Source organism: Symphalangus syndactylus, chromosome 20, assembly GCF_028878055.3.
Source record: "Symphalangus syndactylus isolate Jambi chromosome 20, NHGRI_mSymSyn1-v2.1_pri, whole genome shotgun sequence".
Lineage (NCBI taxonomy): Eukaryota > Metazoa > Chordata > Mammalia > Primates > Hylobatidae > Symphalangus > Symphalangus syndactylus.
In genome coordinates, this window is record NC_072442.2 from 7,877,273 (window position 1) to 7,899,632 (window position 22,360).

General features: G+C 50.6%; 1 protein-coding gene across 3 annotated transcripts in view; it reads left to right on the plus strand.

Annotated features, from left to right (window-relative positions):
- The window catches only part of ABCC3 (ATP binding cassette subfamily C member 3), a 55,860-nt gene that overhangs the window by 10,464 nt on the left and 23,036 nt on the right, over positions 1–22,360 (plus strand). The window contains exons 2-14 of one of the 3 annotated variants that reach the window (XM_063629882.1): positions 9,670–9,846; positions 10,506–10,631; positions 10,848–10,985; positions 11,854–11,979; positions 12,207–12,268; positions 13,009–13,140; positions 14,700–14,891; positions 17,451–17,881; positions 18,568–18,623; positions 18,904–18,996; positions 21,314–21,517; positions 21,597–21,743; positions 22,164–22,251. In XM_063629882.1, coding sequence (XP_063485952.1) covers positions 9,670–9,846; positions 10,506–10,631; positions 10,848–10,985; positions 11,854–11,979; positions 12,207–12,268; positions 13,009–13,140; positions 14,700–14,891; positions 17,451–17,881; positions 18,568–18,623; positions 18,904–18,996; positions 21,314–21,517; positions 21,597–21,743; positions 22,164–22,251 — 1,972 coding nt within the window. Of the gene's footprint in view, positions 1–9,669; positions 9,847–10,505; positions 10,632–10,847; positions 10,986–11,853; positions 11,980–12,206; positions 12,269–13,008; positions 13,141–14,699; positions 14,892–15,004; positions 17,882–18,567; positions 18,624–18,903; positions 18,997–21,313; positions 21,518–21,596; positions 21,744–22,163; positions 22,252–22,360 lie in introns of those variants that run through there. The other 2 variants (XM_055258488.2, XM_063629883.1) reach the window with 2 other exon arrangements.

The following is a 22,360-nucleotide window of genomic DNA, read 5'->3' on the forward strand; positions in this document are numbered from 1 at the left end:
ATGCACCTGTGGTCCTAGCTACTTGGGAGGCTGAGACAGGAGAATCACTTGAACCCTGGAGGCAGAGGTTGCAGAGAGCTGAGATCGTGCCACTGCACTCCAGCTGAGGTGACAGAGTGAGACTCCATCTCAAAACAAAAACAAAACAAAAACCAAAGCCGGGTGCAGTGGCTCATGCCTGTAATCCCAGCACTTGGAGGCCGAGGCGGGCAGATCACAAGGTCAGGAGATCGAGACCATCCTCGCTTACACGGTGAAACCCTGTCTCTACTAAAAATACAAAAAATTAGACGGGCGTGGTGGCAGGCGCCTGTAGTCCCGGCCAATCAGGAGGCTGAGGCACAAGAATGGCGTGAACCCGGGAGGCAGAGCTTGCAGTGAGCTGAGATCACACCACTGCACTCCAGCCTGGGTGACAGAGTGAGACTCTGTATCAAAAACAAACAAAAAAACAAAAACCAAAAATTAGCCTGGCATAGTGGCATATGCCTGTAATTCCAGCTACCCAGGAGGCCGAGGTGGGAGAATCACTTGAACCCTGGAGGCAGAGGTTGCAGTGAGCCAAGGTCGTACCACTGCACTCCAGCCTGGGTGACAGAGCGAGACTTGGCCTTAAAAAAAAAAAAAATTAACCAGGCGTGGTGGTGCACACCTGTAATCCCAGATACTCAGAAGGCTGAGGCACGAGAATCACTTGAACATGGGAGGCAGAGGTTGCAGTAAGCCGAGATCGTGCCACTGCCCTCCAGCCTGGGTGACAGAGCAAGACTCCATCAAAAAAAAAAAAAAAAAAAAAAGATGGGAGAACTCAGAACTCAAGCATATAGATTATTCAACAGTTCACATAGCCAGACAGTCCAAGGCCAGCTGTGGGCTTTGAATGCCATAGTAAAATGTTTGAATTTTGCATTCTAGGCAGTAAGCAGCTACTGAAAATTTAAAGGGATGGCATACTATTATTCCTTCTTTCATTCATTTATTCAATAAACACATATGTGTTTATATATATATATATATATATATATATATATTTTTTTTTTTTTTTTTTTTTGAGACGGAGTCTCGCTCTGTCACCAGGCTGGAGTGCAGTGGCGCAATCTCGGCTCACTGCAACCTCCGCCTCCCGGGTTCAAATAATTCTCCTGCCTCAGCCTCCCGAGTAGCTGGGACTACAGGTGCCTGCCACCACACCCAGCTAATTTTTGTATTTTTAGTAGAGATGGGATTTCACCATGTTGGCCAGGCTGGTCTCGAACTCCTGACCTCGTGATCTGCCCACCTCAGCCTCCCAAAGAGCTAGGATTACAGGTGTGAGCCACTGCGCCCGGCCAAGTGTGAGTTCTTAACCTCTCCCTGCCAAGTCTCAAACACCTCTTTGTCCAGCTACTATGCTTCCATCAAGAATCAATAGGACCTACGTCCCTACAGGTGTCAGGGTAGCTGGGAGAATGGTGATGCCCTTGGCAGAGGCGGGCAAGGCCAAAGGAAGGGCTGGTTCTGGCAGGGAGTGAAGGATCTTGCTTTGGGAGGTATTGAATATGAGGAGGCTGCAGACAGATGGTGACGCCATCTGAGAGGCAGCAGGAAGTAGGGGCTGAGGCTCAGGAGGTGATTCGAGCTGTTGATCTGGATTTGGGACTCCTGAGGACAATCTGTGAACGATGATGAGAGAGAGCACCAAGGACCAAGGTCAGAACTTGGGGGCTAGGGCCCATGTCCACAGGGTGAACTAGAAGGAAGATAAGGAGACAGCGAGGAATGCTTGCCAAGAAACCAGGAGACCAGAAAAGAGTGGTTTCCCAGAGATGGGGAAGCCCATGCTGTTGCAGGGAGGTCCTGCATAAAGTCTGAAACGGGTCTATTTAATTCGCCCTTGGAGGCTGGGCACGGTGTCTCACGCCTGTAATCCCAGCACTTTGGAAGGCCAAGGCGGGTGGATGACCTGAGGTCAAGAGTTTGAGAACCAGCCTGGCCAACATGGCAAAACCCCGTCTCTACTAAAAATACAAAAATTGGCCGGGCGTGGTGGTGGGAGCCTGTAATCCCAGCTACTCGGAAGGCTGAGGCAGGAGAATCACCTGAACCCCAGAGGCGGAGGTTGCAGTGAGCTGAGATCACACCACTGCACTCCAGCCTGGGAGACAGAGCAAGACTCTGCCTAAAAGAAAAAAAAAATTGTAGTTGGAGGGACTTCTGATTCTGTAGGGTGGATTGAACACAAGACTTTATCTCCAGTGCTTCCTGATTTTCCATCAAAATGACAGTAAGGAATAAAAAATGTAAACCTACAAGGACAAAGAGAAGAGACAACAGCAAACAAGGTATTAACACCTTTTTAGAAAGTGAGAAACAGGTTGAGGAGTGATCACTGACACAGCAGAGAACAGCCGAAACCAAAGGCCATTTGGAGTCTGTAAAAGCTCGGGGATTGGAGGGCTGAAGGAGGCAAGGGGAAGAGCAGGGCTGAAAGCAGCGGCTGCTAGGAGAATGCGTAAGGAGAGATGAAACACCCAAGATACTTACCCATCCCCTCTCAAAGCCAGGCAAATTCCAGCCACCTCACAGAAGACCAGCAGTTTATTCTGTGGAATTAAGTAAAAGTCTGCATACTGAAGGACAGAACCCTCAGCCCTCACTCCTAAATTGGTCCCAGAGAAAAGACCTCCAGATTCTTCCAGTTGTTGGGGGAGCCTTCCCTAAAGGACCAAGTTCCTACTTGATCACTCTGCTGTGAAGCCCAACAGCCAGTAAGCTTGGTTCTCAGTACTCTGTCTTCAGTAGCTGTTTCTTGGTCCTTGGTCCTGGGTACTCTCACTCATCATTGTTCACAGATTGTCCTGAGGAGTCCCAGATCCAGTCCCAAATCCACCTGCCCCCGACACACAGAGCAGCCAACTCTTTAGTGTCTTACTCCAAAATATTGAGACAGCCAAGCCGCAAGAATCACCACAGGCCAGGTGTGTTGACTCACACCTGTAATCCCAGCACTTTGGGAGGCCGAGGCAGGCGGATCACTTGAGGTCAGGAGTTCGAGACCAGCCTGGCCAACATGGCAAAACCCCATCTCTACTAAAAATACAAAAATTAGCTGGGCATTGTGACACATGCCTGTTATCCCAGCTACTCAGGAGGCTGAGGCAGGAGAATTTCTTGAACCTCAGAGGCAGAGGTTGCAGTGAGCTGAGATTGCGCCACCACACTCCAGCCTGGTGACAGAGGGAGACTCCATCTCAAAAAAAAAAAAAAAAAAGAAGCACCACACATTTGAGGAAAAATTCTGTTAAAATAAAAACTTTAGACAAATTAAATTTAGCAGAGTTTATCTGAGCAAAGAACAATTCATGATTCAGCCAGCATCCTGAACCAGTAGAGGTTCACAGAGTTTTACCACCCAGCAATATGGGCAGGCAGTATTAATGGAAGAAAAAGGAATTGATGTATAGAAACAGCTTGATTGGTTACCGATCAGCATTTGCCTTATTTGGGCATGTTCTGATCAGCTGGCAGCTTGTGATTGGCTGAAAATTCTGCTATATTTGGCTGAGACTTGGCTGCTTATTTTAAGAATATACTCTCAAGTTACGTTGCAGTTTGTTTACATATTGAATTATGCTACAGTCCACTATGTATGGAGTCAGCTTTATGCCTGGGTGACAGAGTGAGACTTTGTCAAAAAAAGAAAGGAGAGGAGAGGAGAGAGAGGAGAGAGATGAGGGGTGGGGAGGGGAAGGGAGGAAAGGAGAAAGGAAGGAAGAAAGGAAGGGAGGGAGGGAGAGAGGGAAGGAGGGGAAGAAGGGAGGGAGGGAGGGAAAGAAAGGAAGGAAGGAAAAAAGAAAGAAAGAGGAAGGAAGGAAGGAAGGAAGGAAGGAAGGAAGGAAGGAAGGAAGGAAGGAAAGGAAGGAAGGGAAGGAAGGAAGGAAATAGGCAGCACATAAAATAAATTTTTTTAATAGGATCACAGGTCACTGTGAACAATAGCCATTCATTAAAAGACTTCAGAGGCATATACAAAAAGTTACATAGTTGTAGAAAAAGCTTAGCTCTTTTAATAGCGAGTTCTCAGTTTTCTTAAGTGATCAAAAACCTAACAAAGACAGCATGACGCACAGGAAATTATTTGGGTAGAACACAGAATCTTTGTTTTCCAGGCCAATTACCTAAAGAGAAAGAAAAACCTTTTACAATTTCCTATTATGATCAGATCAATAATCTAACAACACCATGTTGTTTTAATGGAGAGAACCAAATTCTAGTTTTGCATCAGTGTAATTTTGATATTAATGCTAGCTCTTATCGCCCAGGCTGGAGTACAATGACACAATCTCTGCTCACTGCAACCTCCGCCTCCTGGGTTCAAGCGATTCTCCTGCCTCAGCCTCTCAAGTAGCTGGGATTACAGGCGCGTGCCACCACACCCGAGTTATTTTTTGTATTTTTAGTAGAGACAGGGTTTCACCATGTTGGCCAGGCTGGTCTCGAACTCCCGACCTCAAGTGATCCACCCGCCTCCGCCTCCCAAAGTCTTGGGATTACAGGCATGAGCCACCGCACCCAGTCGCTAACTTTTATTCTTAAAAAACTTGTAAATAATTGCCTCCTAATCTTAACCAGTTTGATCACCCATAAAATTTCTTTCACAAGATTCATCTTCCACAAACCTCCTACAAGTCTCGTATCTATTCACCTTTTATCCTATACTTTTCCTCTTCTCATTTTCGAAAAATCAGTCATCGCACTTTAGGACAAAATTTATTCTCTTTTTCCCTTATCAAAACAAAACATCCTCACGTCTTAATAGCTTTTTTCCTTGGCTTCCTTTGTATATTTATTTTTCATATATTCCTTTTTCTTACCTTCCTTGTATATTTTCATATAGATTTTCCCCCTTATTGTTTCTATAATTGTAGCTACATATATTAATTAGAATTCTTAACCCCGGCCAGGCGCGGTGGCTCATGCCTGTAATCCCAGCACTTTGGGAGTCCGAAGTAAGCAGATCACTTGAGGGCAGAAGTTCAAGACTGGCCTGGCTGACATGGTGAAACCCTGTCTCTACTAAAAATACAAAAATTGGCTGGGCGTGGTGGCGGGCACCTGTGATCCCAGCTACTGGGGAGGCTGAGGCAGGAGAATCGCCTGAACCCAGGAGGTGGAGGTTGCAGTGAGTCGAGATCAAGCCACTGCACTCCAGCCTGGGTGACAGCGCAAGACTCCATCTCAGAAAAAAAAAAAAGAATTCTTAACCTTTAGTGACCTTAATTTCCATGGACATTAGAAAGTAAGCATTTGTGAATTGTGTGTCACACCAGCAGTAGATTGGTAAATCTATGAACCATAATGTCTAGAAGCATGAGCTTTCTCATAGTACAATTTGTCAGTGTGGCACACAACATGTTTATCAATGGTCCAAAATGTCTTTAGTCTCTCTGTAATAATAAACTGTAAAGGAGGCAAAATTTCATTTGTATCCCTTTAGGTTTTTTGTTTGTTTGTTTTGTGAGGCCTGAAAACTAAATTGTTGTTTGTACAGATTTCCCTCCTCCTCAACTTTCTATTCTTGATGCTAAGAGTGTTAAAACCTTCTGGTGGCTGAGCGTGGTGGCTCACGCCTGTAATCCTAGCACTTTGGGAGGCTGAGGCAGGTGGAACACTTGACCTCAGGATTTCGAGACCAGCGTGGGCAACATGGTGAAACCCCATCTCTACAAAAAATACAAAAATTAGCCGGCTGTAGTAGCTTGTGTCTGTAGTCCCAGATACTTGGCAGGGCTGAGGTGGGAGGATTGCTTGAGCCCAGGAGGCAGAGGTTGCAGTGAGCCGAGATCTTGCCACTTGCACTCCAGAGTAGGCGATAGAGACCCTGTTTCAAAAAAGTAATAATAAAACCTTCTGGTATAGGAAGGACATCTTTTACATGGGAATTTTAACTTACATTCATTTAACTTACTTATTTTCAACACTTATGCTTGGATTGCCTATAAAGATAATAAACAACTAGTCATCATTTTGTTTTTCTTGTTGACAAATTTTATAATATAAAGACAACATAAGCTTGTGTTACCAGTAAACCTAGATAGGAAATCATGCATCTGTATGATATTTAATCCCCAAAACTATGAAAACATGTCTGTTTCAGTCAAACCAACAATATTCTTCTTTGCCAAAGATTACCCAAGTCAGATAAGCTGCAAAAGCATTTGAGGTAGTTCTTAATTTTCTGAGAGAATTCTTCATTTATATAAGCACTTATTTTTCTTAAAGCCAACAAAATAGAGCTCTTTTATAATTTAATTTTGAAGCATTAAAAGGAGATAGAAACTATGATACCTATATCATACATACAGACACATATAAACATAAACAGCAACGGATCTTACAGCTTTCATTTAAATATCTTAGCCATGTTCCAGGTACAGTAATATAAAACTCCTGAATTTATTAAAAAATATCTGGATCCAAATTGCTCTACTGCCCAATGGAACAAGATTTCTTGCCCAGATGACTAAAGCTTTTGAATAAGATTTGTGAAGGGGCTTTTAAGAACTTTTTCGTTTGATTTCTGTAAGGAACCTATTATAAAGAAGCAATTTTTTATTCATTTAATCTTTTAGATGCCTCTGTGTACCAATTAAAGAATGCATCCCATTGCTTTTGTGGCATTTTTGAACCTGTCTTTTCTAATGCACCTTGCAAGTGAACAGTTTTATCTAGGTCAAAACTTTCCCACTGTGGCCACTGTAACTCTTAAGCTGTCCTCAGCAAAGTTAACCCATTTTTCCAAAAATACACATGTTCCTCATAATCGTTGTTCATAAAGTTAGCCACTGTCCCAGAAAGTGGCGTCTCAGACTCCTGGAGTCCCAGACTCCTTAGTTTTGGAGGAACTCACTTTCAAAAGGCACCTGCCTGAAGCTTTTAACTGGATCCATTTCAGTTAATTATCAGATCTGATTTGCTCGTAGACCCAGTCCTATCTAAGAATTGTTCAAATAAACTTGGAGAACACAAAACACAAATTCCTGAAGCTTGGAATCTGAGATAGAACTCACCCATGACCTCCAGTTGCTATAAGAGAACAATTGGCACAATGCGCCCTGTCAGGTACCCTTACTTGGTCACTCAATGCTCCTGAGGGTCACTGGATTTCTACTTCAGATCCCACTTCTGACACCAATCTGTTAAAAGAAAAGCTTTAGGCCAGGCACGGTGGCTCACGCCTGTAATCCCAGCACTTTGGGAGGCCGAGGTGGGCAGATCACCTGAGGTCAGGAAATCAAAACCAACCTGGCTAACATGATGAAACCCCATTTCTACTAAAAATACAAAAAAATTAGCTGGACGTGGTGGCTCACACCTGTAATCCCAGCTACTCAGGAGGCTGAGGCAGGCGGATCACCTGAGGTCAGGAGTTCAAAACCAGCCTGGCTAACATGATGAAACCCCATTTCTATTAAAAATACAAAAAAGTTAGCTGGGCGTGGTTGCATGCACCTATAATCCCAGCTACTCAGGAGGCTGAGGCAGGAGAATGGCTTGAACCCGGGAGGCGGAGGTTGCAGTGAGCCAAGATTGCACCATTGCACTCCAGCTTGGGCAACAAGAGTGAAACTCTGTCTCAAAAGAAAAAAAAAAAACCTAAACTAGTAAAGGCTCAAAGAACTCCACCTGACCATATGGTCAAGTAGTACTTACAGACAGAAAAAAAGTGACATATAGAAATAGCCTATTTACAACTTGGCATTTGCTTTATCTGGACAGATCTAAGCAGTTTAAAGTCTGCAACTGGCTGAAAGCTCAGTTGCAGTGATTGGCTGAGACTCAGCTACTTGTTACAAGAAACTCTCACGTTAGGTTTGTTTACATATTAAGTTGGGTTTCAGTTCACTAAGTAAGGAGGCAGCTTAAGGCCAAATTTAATCTAATTTAACACCTCTAGCTTGAAAGACAAAACCAAACCAAATCAACCAAGAAACAGAAAAAAGAAAATTCAAAGATTTATGAGCATGCATAGCTTTGATAAAAATAAAAATAATAATTATTTAAATTGGCAATTAGAAAATAGTTATATCCTCAGGTAACAGATGTCTCTAGGTGGATGAGATTGTGGGTGGTTTTTCTTGTTGTTGATATTTTCTGTGCATCTCTAAAAAAGCATCTAATGCTCTGCAAAGAACATAAGAAACAGGTTAGTACATTAGTGGCCTTGGAGGAAACAATCTCAGTAAAACATGTGTTTATTAATGAATATATTCCCCCATCCCTTTCCAAAAAAGTTCGTAAGTGTAGTTATACTCAAAGGTAAGAGGCAGTCTTGTCAGAGCCAGTAAAGTAACCAACCATCCTGGTTTGCCCAAGACCAAGCAGCTTCCCAAGACACTGGACTTTCAGTGCTAAAACCAGAGAAGTCCCATCCATACTAGGAGAGTTGATCACTCTAGTCTGTGTAATTTGCAAAGACTCTCCATATCCTTTGGTTCCTGTGAGCCTCAAATCCACCCAGTGAGGTACAGGTGGGCCAGTGGATGGTCACCTCCATTCAGAAGAGAGGCAGCTAAGGCTCAGGGAACCTCCCTATCCCTGACCTGGGAAAGGCCTTAAGAGAAAGTGGTCTTTTAAACTGTGTGTATATATCACTTTGACAAAATTAAAAACTAGTTCTAAAAAAGAGTGAGGACCAGGTGCAGTGGCTCACTCCTGTAATCCCAGCACTTTCAGAGGCCGAGGCAGGCAGATCACAAGGTCAAGAGATCGAGACCATCCTGGCTAACACAGATGAAACTCCATCTCTATTAAAAATACAAAAAAAATTAGCCGGGCTGGTGGTGGGCGCCTGTAGTCTCAACTACTCCGGAGGCTGAGGCGGGAGAATGGCGTGAACCCGGGAGGCGGAGTTTTCAGTGAGCCGAGATCGCGCCACTGCACTCCAGCCTGGGTGACAGAGTGAGACTCCATCTCAAAAAAAAAAAAAAAAAAGAGTGAGGGCCAGGCGCAGCGGCTCACACTTGTAATCCCAGCACTTTCAGAGGCCGAGGCAGGCAGATCACGAGGCCAAGAGATTGAGACCATCCTGGCCAACATGGTGAATCCCCGTCTCTACTAAAAATACAAAAATTAGCTGGGCGTGGTGGTGCATGCCTGTAATCCCAGCTACTCAGGAGGCTGAGGCAGGAGAATCGCTTGAACCTGGGAGGCAGAGGTTGCAGTGAGCCAAGATGGCACCACTGCACTCCAGCCTGGCAACAGAGTGAGACTCTGTCTCAAAAAAAAAAAAAAAAAAAAAAGAGTGGGAATCCAGAATGATAGAAAGAAAATGAGCCTGGGAGGGATGAACTGCAGAGGACCATAAGGTAATATGGGAGCAGTTTTGCAGGTGTATACAACTGTCGAAACTCACTGATTGTACACTTTAATTGGGTGCAATTTTTGTTGCCCTTAAATTATGCCTCAATGAGAGAGAGAGAATATAAGGAAATGGGGGCAGCCATGGCATCCTTGGAGAATTCGCACTTGGGACAACAAGTGCTCATTTGTGTATTTGGTCTCTCTTCTCACCTGTCTTCCGCTCCACCCGTCTCTCATGGAACATCTCTCTAGCTAAGCCGTCTTCCTCAAGACAGCCCAATTCTCTGTGGGGCTGCCACAGCACTAAACTGTTCTCTGTGCCCCCAGGACTCCAACCTGTCTGTGCACACAGAAAACCCGGACCTCACTCCCTGCTTCCAGAATTCCCTGCTGGCCTGGGTGCCTTGCATCTACCTGTGGGTCGCCCTGCCCTGCTACCTGCTCTACCTGCGGCACCACTGTCGTGGTTACATCATCCTCTCCCACCTGTCCAGGCTCAAGACGGTCAGTGGCTCAGGGATCTCCTCCCGATGGGGCTGGGCCCTGGGGATTCTGCTTTTATTTTTTAATCTAATTAATTAATTAATGTAGAGACAGAGTCTCACTCTGTCGCCCAGGCTGGAGTGCAGTGGCACGATCTTGGCTCACTGCAACCTCTGCCTTCTGGGTTCAAGCGATTCTCCTGCCTCAGCCTCCTGAGTAGCTGGGATTACAGGCGTGCGCCACTACACCCAGCTAATTTTTGTATTTTTAGTAGAGATGGGGTTTTGCCATGTTGGCAGGCTGGTCTCCAACTCCTGACCTCAGGTGATCAGACTCCCAAAGTGCTGGGATTACAGGCATGAGCCACTGTGCCCAGCCAGGATTCTGCTTTTAATGAGGCCCTCTCCTACCTCCTCGGCTGGACTAGGTTCCCCAGTCTCACCTGACAACTGAGAATATATACAGCCAGCTGACATATTCCCCACTTGGGAAAGTTTAAGCAAGTTCAGCAACACTCTCCCCACCCCCAGTGAGCTTCTGGCCAGCTCCATTCCCAGACCTCAGTGCCAGTCCCAGGCAGGTCTAGTGGATTCTGGTGGCTTCAAGTACAAAGACGCCTTCCCACTGAGGACTGTCCTTGCCTCTGGGGATGGAGACTCCAACCTGTGCTCTCTTCACAGGTCCTGGGTGTCCTGCTGTGGTGCATCTCCTGGGCGGACCTTTTTTACTCCTTCCATGGCCTGGTCCATGGCCGGGCCCCTGCCCCTGTTTTCTTTGTCACCCCCTTGGTGGTGGGGGTCACCATGGTCAGTGTGGGGCCCTGGGAAAGTGGATGGGGGAGGTCTCCAGTGGGTTCTGGACTGTGATAGGGAAACTGGGCTCCGAGGAGAGGGCTGGACATGTTGGGAATGGGAAGAAGAAGGGGGTGGCCCCAGAAACTTCTGGCCATGTGGGATGGGGAGAAATGGAGGCAGGTCCAGATGTGTGTGTTCTGCCCGGGCCTCCCTGCCCTCCCTGCACAGCTGCTGGCCACCCTGCTGATACAGTATGAGCGGCTGCGGGGCCTACAGTCTTCGGGGGTCCTCATTATCTTCTGGCTCCTGTGTGTGGTCTGCGCCATCATCCCCTTCCGCTCCAAGATTCTTTCAGCCAAGGCAGAGGTAAGGTCGGGGGAGAGGGGAACCTGCCAGGTTTAGCCCTGATAGGAGGGTGACCTCAGGGTTCAAAGTCACTGCTGGGTCCCAGGTCCCTCCCTCGAGGCTTCGAGTACAAACACAATTGTGTTGTTCTCCACTTGCTGCATTTCTACCTGGAAGCAGGCTGAGGAGGGGGCACCAGTGTAACACAGGAATGAGCAAAGATGCCACCACTGTTGGACCGTCATGTGAGGTGCACAGCACCCACCCACCAAGTGCAATGTCTGACGTGGGGGTCAGTCAGTGTCCGTGTAATGAGCACATGTATGCAGACACGTGTGAAGAGTTCCGGCTTACCTAGAGGTCCCATTAGCATGTTCTCTTCCTTTCTTCCCGCCTCCCTCAGTTCCTGGCCTTCCTCTTGATCTTCAGTGGCCATGATGTTGGGCTGGTGGGATGGAACACTGCAGGCCAACCTAGTGCCTCCCATTTCTCCATCTCAGCGGGAAGCAGGCAAGGAGAGTAGCTAAGAACATAGGCCCTGAACAACCCACTTACTCCCCATGTGGGCTCGGGCGGGTCGCTGAAACCTTTGGAGCCTCATTTCCTTAATTGCAGAAAGGGCATCATCAGCTGTTCTGCCTGTAGGCTGATGTCCCAGTTAGACAAGGTCATGTAGGTAAGGTGCTGGCACCACACCTGGTGCTCGCTGAATCAGAGCCCCCTTGTGATCCCTCCCCATCTCTCAGAGTCCTCTGAGTGGGGACCTGGAGGCCCCCAGGTGCTGCCTCCTGCCCCAGAGGAGCCTGATGCCCCAAGGGACTCTGCAGGGCAGGGGCTGCAGGCCCAGGCTTTTCCAGTGCTTCTGATGCCCCTCCACTCTCCCACCCAGGGCAAGATCTCAGACCCCTTCCGCTTCACCACCTTCTACATCCACTTTGCCCTGGTACTCTCTGCCCTCATCTTGGCCTGCTTCAGGGAGAAACCTCCATTTTTCTCCACAAAGAATGTCGACCCTGTGAGTTTCCCATGGAGGGTGCGGGGGCTCCACAGCTGAGTCCTCAGCCCAGCTCTGACCAGCAGCCCCCAACCCCTCCAGTTCCTTTCAAAGTGGAAGAGAGGTCATCTCAACGATCTGTAAACTGGGGCTTGGAGCAGGAACAAGGGTCCCCTCCATTTCCCTACTTTGCTTTGAGAGGGTGGTGGGCACTCCTGATTCCCCCATCCTATTCTCTCGCCTTCTAGAACCCCTACCCCGAGACCAGTGCTGGCTTTCTCTCCCGCGTGTTTTTCTGGTGGTTCACAAAGTGAGTTGGCTCTTCCACCAGCCCGGGCCAGAGGGAGGGAAGGGATGGAAGGTGAGATGGAGGAAGGGGAGCAGGGCAGCAGTTTAGGGACCTGGCTGGCCACCTACCCCACCCCCCACCGCAGTGGGCACGGGGCAGATGAGGGTGGGGAAGTGGTCTGGGAGGAGAGCCAAATGCAGAGGCCTGGCCTGGCCCAGCGCCGCCCCCAGGCTACAGGCCAGCCCTGCATCTGGCAGGCTGTGGCGACAGGCCCAGGAGGCTGGAAGAAGACTGTCGTTAGTTCTGAGCTCCTCTGTTTGTGATAAACTTGCGGCCTGTCATCTCCTTGGCTGCACCTCAGAGCGGTTTGAGCAGGATAACTGTGTCTGTGACCTGGGTGACAGCTCATTAACCCCACAGCACTGAGGAGGCACCCGAGGCTGGGGCCGAATTCCCCAGGCCTCGTCCTCACCCAGGGCCCCAGCCAGCGTGGATTCCATCACCAGGGCCTGGGGTGGGGAGGAGATGGGGCACCTGGGGAGGAGGAGGAGAAGGGGGTAGTGGTAGGAACTTGGAAGGGAGAGCCAGTGACCTCCGGCCTATTCACTGAGGAAATGAAGGAGACACCTTTCATGGTCACAGTGCCTGAGGGAGACCCTCCTTTCTGGAGACCTGGGGCCCTGGAGACACTGGCCCTTGGCTCCGGGCTGCTACATCCTGACCCTCTGCGGGGCTGCCTGCCGGGCTTCACCTCCCCCTAGGATGGCCATCTATGGCTACCGGCATCCCCTGGAGGAGAAGGACCTCTGGTCCCTGAAGGAGGAGGACAGATCCCAGATGGTGGTGCAGCAGCTGCTGGAGGCATGGAGGAAGCAGGAAAAGCAGGCGGCTCGGTGAGGCCCTCCCCTTGACCCACCACACCACCCAGCCCCTTCGCTTACCCCAGGTCTCCTGCAGAGGACGCTGGTAGACCTTGGAGGGTGGCATTGCTGGGGTGGCGAGCAGAGCAGGACCAGGTGATTTCTTGGCAGCCTCGGGACCATTCTATGGGAAGCTTAGGCCTGGATGGGGCTAGTTCTCCCAGCTGTGGTGGGGGCAGGAGAATGGCTGGCACTTTGGAGCAACTGCTCCATCCCAGGTCCCATCCTAAGGATATAAATGAACTCACTTAATTTTTCAACAGCCCTAAAGGGTAGGTTCTAGTGTCCCTGTGTTATAGATGGGGACACTGGGGCCGGGCGTGGTGGCTCACAGCTGTAATCCTAACACTTTGAGATGCCAAGGCAGGAGGATTGCTTGAGTCCAGGAGTTCAAGACCAGCCTGGGCAATATAGTGAAACCTTGTCTCTACAAAAAATAAACAAAATGAGCCGGGCATGGTGGTGTGCACCTGTAGTCCCAGCTACTTGAGAGGCTGAGCTGGGAGGATCATTTGAGCCCGAGAGGTCTAGGCTACAGTGAGCTGAGATTGTGCCGCTGTACTCCAGTCTGGGCAATAGAGTAAGACCTTTTCTCAACAACAACAAAAACAGATGGAGACACCGAAGCACAGAAATTTAACAGAGGACCTCCCAGGGTCCCCAAGTTGGTGGTGGCAAAGCTGGAATCCACATGGAGCCGGCTGTCCCCAGAGGTCCTCCTCACATCACTGCACCACCCTGCCTGACTGAAAGGGCTGATTCCAGGGCCAGGAGCCAGCACACTCCTGCCGATTCTGCCTCCTTCTGTCTGGAGGCAGCGGCTGAATGAGATGATCTTCCCCTGAGGGGTCTTCCCACTGGCAGCCTCCTATCAAGGACCACAAACCTGTCTCTGGCCAACTGCCTCGCCAAGAGAGCTGGCGCTCAGCATCATCCTTCTCCACCCAATTCTGACCCCAGGATTGAACCCTCCCTCCTCCCATCCACAATCCAGGCCTAGGAGTTCAATGTTTGCTCAGCCCGGAACTTCCGGTTGTCACCAGCTGTTGGAGGAACCTGGGCCTCGGCGTGGTTAGCAGTATCCCGGCTTTCATGGCTTGGAGCCTTCAGGAAGACCTGTGGGCGCCCAGTCTGCCTGCTGCACCCCCTGTCAGTCCCTCCATGCCACTCCACCCCCTTCCTGTTCAGCTGCCTGGTGGCTGTACCAACAGCCATCCTTGATCTTATCTCCCTTCCCTCTTGGCATCCTCCCTGGAGCCAGCACTGGGGAGGCAGGGAGAGGGCCAGACGCAGGGGATAGCTGGGTTTTAGAGTCCTTGTGGTAGCAGTGTGGCCACCCCTTCAGATGCCCTCTGGCAGCTGAGGACAGAGTCACTTGTGCAATTCTTATGCTGTCTGTCCCCCTCCCAGCTCTGAGAGCCAAGAAAACAGCTCCTTCCTCCTCCTCACTCCTAGCCAGCCCAGCCTAGCCCTTGGCTTCCTGGAGCCCCTGTCCCCATTCCTAACCCACTGCTTCTTCCTCCCTGGACCAGACACAAGGCTTCAGCGGCATCTGGGAAAAACGCCTCCGGTGAGGACGAGGTGCTGCTGGGTGCCCAGCCCAGGCCCCAGAAGCCCTCCTTCCTGCAGGCCCTGCTGGCCACCTTCGGCTCCAGCTTCCTCATCAGTGCCTGCTTCAAGCTGATCCAGGACCTGCTCTCCTTCATCAATCCGCAGCTGCTCAGGTCTCTCCACACTCCGGCTCACTGCAGCCCTGCCCTGGGCAGCAGGGCTGGCCGGCTGGCCCAGAGGGCTGGGCCCAGAGGAAGGAACAATGTACAGTGAAAAGAACCCCAGACCAGGAACCAGGGAGGCTAGCTCCACTTTCTGTGCGACCCTTGGCAAGTGGCATTGCCTGACTTGTTTCCTCACTCACATTCAACTTAGAATTGCTGTGCATATACTATGTGCCAGGCACTGTGGTGTGTGCGTTAACAAGCTTTGGGTCTTTAAACCTTCCCAACAATCCTATGCGGAATTGCCCCATTCCCATGTCACAGATGAGAAAGCAGGAACTCAGAGAGGTGAAGTGACTTGGCCAAGGGCACACAGCAAAGAAGGAATCGGGTCTGAGTCCAGGACTCTGAGCTCCGACTGAGGTGCTCTGTCCCCACCATCAGGCTCTAACATCTGTCTCAGGAGTGGCTTGGACTAGAACGAGCTCTCAGATGAGAGGGTGGGAAGGAGAGCTGCCTAGTAGCTAAGCCCCCACCTCCTTGCCCCTCCGTGCATGCATTAATTTGTTCAGCAAACACTTATTGAACCTCCAGGGTACCAGAATGGTGCTCGATACTAGGGATACAGAGGTCAATTAGACAGGGTCTTGAGGTCTTATGGGAGAAACCAGTGTGTAAATCAATTAGAATTCAGTGGGGGCGGAAGTGTTCTCGGGTGTCTGAAAAACCCCAGGAGGGGCAAAGAAGCCAGCCTGGGACGGAGCAGGAAGCGCCCACTGGCTTGGGAGGTCAACAAATTTGGAGAGACAAGTAGGTGAAGAAACAGGGGAAAGTTCAGCCTCAGCTTAGTCACAAAGCCCTGAAACAGCATGACTCAGGTGTTTCTGAGTGGCAGAGGAAATGGCAACGAGAGGGAGGGGCAGGAAAACAGAGAGAGGGAGAGCTAAGGATATCCTTGAAAGATCTGAGCCAGGGAGGGGCATCTGGCTTCAAGGATCTCCTGCCAGGAGTGTGGGGGATGTAGGGCAGGGTGGCTGGATGGAAGTGGGCCAACCCGGTCAGATGGAGTTCAGGCCAGGAATGAGACAGGCATTCAGGAGCTATTCGGGAGACGGGCATGTGCGCCAGAGACAGAGGAGTGCCAGGCAACCTGGGTGCCGGCCTGGGTAACTGGAGGACGATGGACCTTTTGCTGAGATGATGGGCTCACTGGGAGGAGGAGGCTGGGTGTGGGGCAAGGTGGTGGATGGAGTCTGGTCACGTTGGGCCAGTGGTGCTGGTGGGTCCTCCAAGGGGAGATTCCCAGCTAGCTGGAAGTCAAACTCTTGAGCCCAAGAGTTTGAGACCAGCCTGAGCAACATAGCAAGACCCCGTCTCTACAAAAAAAGTTAAAATATTAGCCAGGCCTGGTGGCATACGCCTAGAGTCCTAGCTACTCAAGAGGCTGAGGTGGGAAGACTGCTTGAGCTTGAGAGGTTGAGGCTGCCGTGAGCTGTGATGGCACCACCACACTCCAGTCTAGGTGACAGAGAGAGACCCTGTCACAAAAAAAAAAAAAAAAAGAGAGAGAGAGAGACACCAGTCACTGGGCTGGGGCCACTGGGTCCCACCCTACTCCAATATGACCTCACCAAATGAGGCCACGTTCACAGGTACCAGGGGTTGGGAGCTGAACATATCTTTTTGGGAGACACAACTGAAGCTATCACAGAAGGGGAGGCCTGGCTATGATTATGGCTGGAGGGCTCCAAGTGGTCGAGAGGAGAGTGTCTCAACAATGAAGAGACTCGGTCATGTTAATAGGTGAAGGTATAGAGCTTCCAGCAGAGGTGGCCAGGGTGAAGCTCAGCAGCAAAGGGGGCAACAGCGCAGCAAGTTCCTGAGGAGGCAGAGGAAGGCCAGGGCTCGGGAGCAGGGGCAGCCTCCGACAGCCTGAGCCCCAGAAAAAGGAGGACAAGCCCCTGGAGGGCAGTTTGTGGGTGGCAGGGAGTTCTCAATGGGCGGCTAAGCAAGAAGTCAGGTAGCTGCTGAGAGGGGTCGGGGGCTGGGATGGGCCCGAAGGGAAGAGAAGAGAGGTGAAGAAGGCCCCAAGAGCGGGGGTGGATTAAGGACCCAGAGAAGGTCGCTAGGCAGTGCTGGGGGCCACTGACTTTGGAAAGGTGGATTTGAGCGGCGAGAGTCTTTGTGGTCATGTGGTGGAATCTAGAGCCCCCAGCAGCCTAGGAGAAGGAGCAGGGAAGTCCAGTCAATGGAAACGTGGCATTTCTTCCTGCCATATGTCAGGAGGTAAGAAGGCAGGCAGGTGAGGCTGGTGATGAGAGCGTGATCGATAGGGCGTGCAGCAGGGTCCATGGTGGATAGAGAAGGAGGTGAAGGCAGAGTGGAGCCAGGAGGCCGTGGTCTTGAGGCAGTACTGGGTTGACCCTCCCTGGCCTAAGGGGTTGGAGGGGGTGGAGGTTTCAGAGGCCGGGGATGCAGTGGAGACTGCGGGTAAAAGCAAAGGGCAGCAGAGGAGGGAGCAGCCATGGGGGGAGCACTGCCCACCTCACTCCTCTCTCCTCCCCACAGCATCCTGATCAGGTTTATCTCCAACCCCATGGCCCCCTCCTGGTGGGGCTTCCTGGTGGCTGGGCTGATGTTCCTGTGCTCCATGATGCAGTCGCTGGTCTTACAACAGTATTACCACTGCATCTTTGTGACTGGGCTGAAGTTTCGTACTGGGATCATAGGTGTCATCTACAGGAAGGTCAGCTGGAGCAGGGCCCAGGGGAAAGGCTGGCCCTGCGCAGCTTGCAAGAGGCTCGCAGCCAAGTCCACCCACTACTGTCCACCTGCAGGCTCTGGTTATCACCAACGCAGTCAAACGTGCGTCCACTGTGGGGGAAATTGTCAACCTCATGTCAGTGGATGCCCAGCGCTTCATGGACCTTGCCCCCTTCCTCAATCTGCTGTGGTCAGCACCCCTGCAGATCATCCTGGCGATCTACTTCCTCTGGCAGGTGACTCTCCAACCCTGATCTCTGCCTCCTTCCTCTGACGTGCTGCAGAAATGGCAAAAGAGGATTATTCTGGAACTGGGCGCATGGCACATGCTTGTAGTCCCAGCTGCTCAGGCGGCTGAGGCAGGAGGATCACTTGAGCCCAAGAGTTCTGGCTGCAGTGCGCCACAATTGTGCCTGCGAATAGCCACTGCACTCCAGCCTGGGCAACATAGCAAGACCTTGTCTCTAAAAAGAAACAAAACAAAAAAAAAGAAGGAGGGTTATTCTGGGTTAGCAGAGGGGATGTAGAATTGACACAAGAGCTGGCTGGGCACGGTGGCTCACACCTGTAATCCCAGCATTTTGGGAGGACAAGGCGGGTGGATCACGAGGTCAGGAGTTCGAGACCAGCCCGGCCAGGATGGTGAAACCTCATCTCTACTAAAAATACAAAAATTAGCCAGACACGGTGGTGGGCGCCTGTAGTCACAGCTACTCAGGAGGTTGAGTCAGGAGAATCGCTTGAACCCAGGAGGCAGAGGTTGCAGTGAGCCGAGATCATGCCACTGCATTCCAGCCTGGGTGACAGAGCAAGACTCTGTCTCAAAAAAAAAAAGAATTGACACAAGAGCTTCCCTAGGCATTGGTGGGGATGGAGGAGTAGGACTTCGAGGATGCTGATGTCTGCAATGGAATCTTCCCAGCATCTGTTGCTATCCTTCCCGCAGAAGCCAGGGAGGAAAGAGAGACTTGGAGGGAGGTGGGTGTGACTCTGGCTGTCATCGTCTATATTTGCCTTCCTGTGTGTCTGGACACCCTTCTATGTCTGCTGTCTGTCCCTGTCATCATTATCTAATGGCTGACTGCTTCTACAAATGTTGTGGTCATTCTGACTTTCTACCTGTTTGGCCAACCACCATCTTTTGCTTCCTGCCCATCTACACATTTCAAGTCAACAGGCCTCTGTTTGCCTGTTGGGTTCTCTCTGTAGACTTGGTAATCTGTCCCTATGTGTCATCTATCCACCGGTGCCTCCTCAGAACCTAGGTCCCTCTGTCCTGGCTGGAGTCGCTCTCATGGTCTTGCTGATTCCACTCAACGGAGCTGTGGCTGTGAAGATGCGCGCCTTCCAGGTAGGTGCTGTCAGAGGTGCATCCTCCTGCCTGCAGCACCCGGCCGGCTGCCTGAGGGAAGGTGTCCACTAACCTTGGGGCCTCCCAACTACCTTGCTTCCTGAGTATGGATGGCTACTAGCCATTTGCAGAAACCATAGCTCACTCTTCCCTCACAACTCTCAGAGGGGTTTACGGACATTCTCATTTTGTAGCAGAAGATCAACGCTTAGAGAAATAATGGCAGTCCAGAATCAGGCAGGGCTGGGACTCAAACCTGACTATCCTGGTCTAACAAGGAGTTTTCCTGCTGCACTGTGCTAAGCGTGAATAGCCAGTCACTCAGTCTACTATTTGCAAACATTTATTGAAGTGTTTTTTTTTCTTTTTTTTTGAGACAGGGTCTCGCTCTGTCACCCAGGCTGGAATGCAGTGGCATGATCTCGGCTCACTGCAACCTCTGCCTCCCAGGTTCAAGCGATCTTCCCGCCTCAGCCTCCCTAGTACCTAGGACTACAGGCACATGCCACCACACCCGGCTCATTTTTGTATTTTTTTTTTTTTTTTTAGTAGACATGGGGTTTCACCATGTTGGCCAGGCTGGTCTCAAACTCCTGACCTCATGTGATCCGTTCATCTTAGCCTCCCAAAGTGCTGGGATTACAGGTGTGAGCCATCACACCTGGCCTATTGAAGTCTACTAGCTTCCCACTGCCCATAGGAAAAATGGCAAACCCCCTAAGAAGACCCAGCAGGCTTCTGCTTACCTTGTAAATCCTCACCCCCTGGGGAGTGGCCAAGTTTCAGCCAGTCTGGTCTTCTTTCTTTTCTCCACAGCACCAAGCTCAGGGTACCTCTAGGGGCCACCACATATACTGTTCCCTCTGCCTGGAATGCTTGTCATCCCCTCCCTGCCTGCCTGACTCCTTTCCTTCCCTTACCTCTCGGCATTAAAGTCACTTCCTCGGCTGGGCACGGTGGCTCGTGTCTGTAATCCCAGAGCTTTGGGAGGCCGAGGCAGGTGGATCATCTGAAGTTGGGAGATCGAGACCAGCTGGACCAACATGGAGAAACCCCGTCTCTACTAAAAATACAAAATTAGCCGGGCGTGGTGGCACATGCCTGTAATCCAAGCTACTCTGGAGTCTGAGGCAGGAGAATCCCTTGAATCCAGGAGGCGGAGGTTGCGGTGAGCCAAGATCGCGCCATTGCACTCCCGCCTGGGCAACAAGAGCAAAACTCCGTCTCAAAAAAAAAAAAAACAAAAGAAAAGTCACTCTCTCCAGAGGTCCACCCTGACTGCCCAGTCTCAGTCTAAGTTAGTTTCCCTGCCATCACCTCATTACTTTCTTACAGGATCCTGTGATTTCCCATCAGAACACACATAATGATTAATAATTAAGCATTTATTCAGATCATTGTTTGCTTATTGTATGCCTCCCCCATCAGATCGTCAGCTGTATGATGGCAGGGGCCTTGTCTGAATTCATCGTGAAAAATTCCACATGTAGCCCATGGCCTGGCACATAGTAGGCACTCCATAAATAGGGGTTGAATGAATACATTAATCTGGTATGCCACACCTTGGGCTAAGGTCTTGGAGAACAAAGAGAAATAAACAGTCCACCCCCTCAGGAAGCTCACAGTCTGATTAGAGAAACATATATGTAAAGGAATGGTTATGGAACAAAAGGAAAATGCAATGTGCTTTAGAAACCCAGGGAAGGGGACCAGGTGTGGTAGCTCACACCTGTAATCCCAGCAATTGGGGAGGCCAAGGTGGGAGGATCACGTGAGGCCAGGAGTTTGAAACCAGCCTGGGCAACACAGTGAGACCTCGTCTCTACAAAAAAATTTAAAAATTAGCTGGGCACGGTGGTTCATGCCTGTAGTTCCAGCTAGTCAGGAGGCTGAGACAGGAGGATCAAAGGAGCCCAGGAGTTTGAGGCTGCGGTGAGCTATGATTGTACCACTGCAGTCCAGCCTGGGCAACACAGTGAGGCACCATCTCTAAAATAAATAATACTAGCAATAACAACAATAAGAAAAAGAAGTAGTAGAAGAAACCCAGGGCAGGGGACAGAGGATGCTGCCTGGGGAGGCCAGTGCAGTGGCACTGAGGGTGGAGCTGGATCTCATCAGGCAGAGGACACAGGGAGACAGGGGCTGTGCATTCCAGGACAAGGCACAGCACAGGCCCGGCAAGGAGTTGTGAGAAGGAATGGTGGGCAGTGTGGAATGGCTGCAATGGATGAGAATGGATGGAAGGTAGGACCCTGTGGGCAGGAGGTCAGGGGAGGGAGCAGGTGTGCCACTGACACTCTTTCTGCCTGCACAGGTAGAGCAAATGAAATTGAAGGACTCGCGCATCAAGCTGATGAGTGAGATCCTGAACGGCATCAAGGTGCTGAAGCTGTACGCCTGGGAGCCCAGCTTCCTGAAGCAGGTGGAGGGCATCAGGCAGGGTGAGCTCCAGCTGCTGCGCTCGGCGGCCTACCTCCACGCCACGTCCACCTTCATCTGGATGTGCAGCCCCTTCCTGGTGAGGCTTGGCACAGGGCTGGGCCCCTGCCTCCAGGGCTCATTGGACTGTACCCTGACACCACCTCCACTCTGCTCAGGTGACCCTGATCACCCTCTGGGTGTACGTGTATGCGGACCCAAACAATGTGCTGGATGCCGAGAAGGCCTTTGTGTCTGTGTCCTTGTTTAATATCTTAAGACTTCCCCTCAACATGCTGCCCCAGTTAATCAGCAACCTGACTCAGGTAACCCTGGGTAGGGCTGGGGGCTCTAGTGGAGTTGGAACAGGTTGTTGGGGTCAGGGAAGGGTCACTTAGGGCAAGGGATAATCAAGGGGAGTTACTGGATTCGGGGAAGGTTGCTAGCATTATGAAGAGCTAGTCGAGGTTGAATGAGGTCATTAAGGTCAGGGGTCATTTGGAGTCACAGGTGGTCAGGTCGGGTCTCTAGAAACCTGAGTTCTGTAGATAGCCTCCTCTTACCAACCTGGACTTTCTCTTTGGGCCGTGGGAGCCATGGAAGCCTCAGTCGTGGGAGGGACCCCAGTGCTAGTGTCTGGGCCCTCAAGGGGTCCTGCCTAGCCCAGGACGCTGGGGACGGGGCGAGGGTAGGGGTTGGGGGTTGGGAAAGCACAGTCTCTAGGGCTGACTCACATCCTCCCGCAGGCCAGTGTGTCTCTGAAACGGATCCAGCAATTCCTGAGCCAAGATGAACTTGACCCCCAGAGTGTGGAAAGAAAGACCATCTCCCCAGGTCTAGAGAGGCCCTACCTGGGCTGCCTGCCCCGGTCTTTGCTCCAGAAAAGCCTCTGTTTCAAGCTTTTCCATTGTTCTCTCCTGACCCCTTTTCTTCTTCCTCTGTT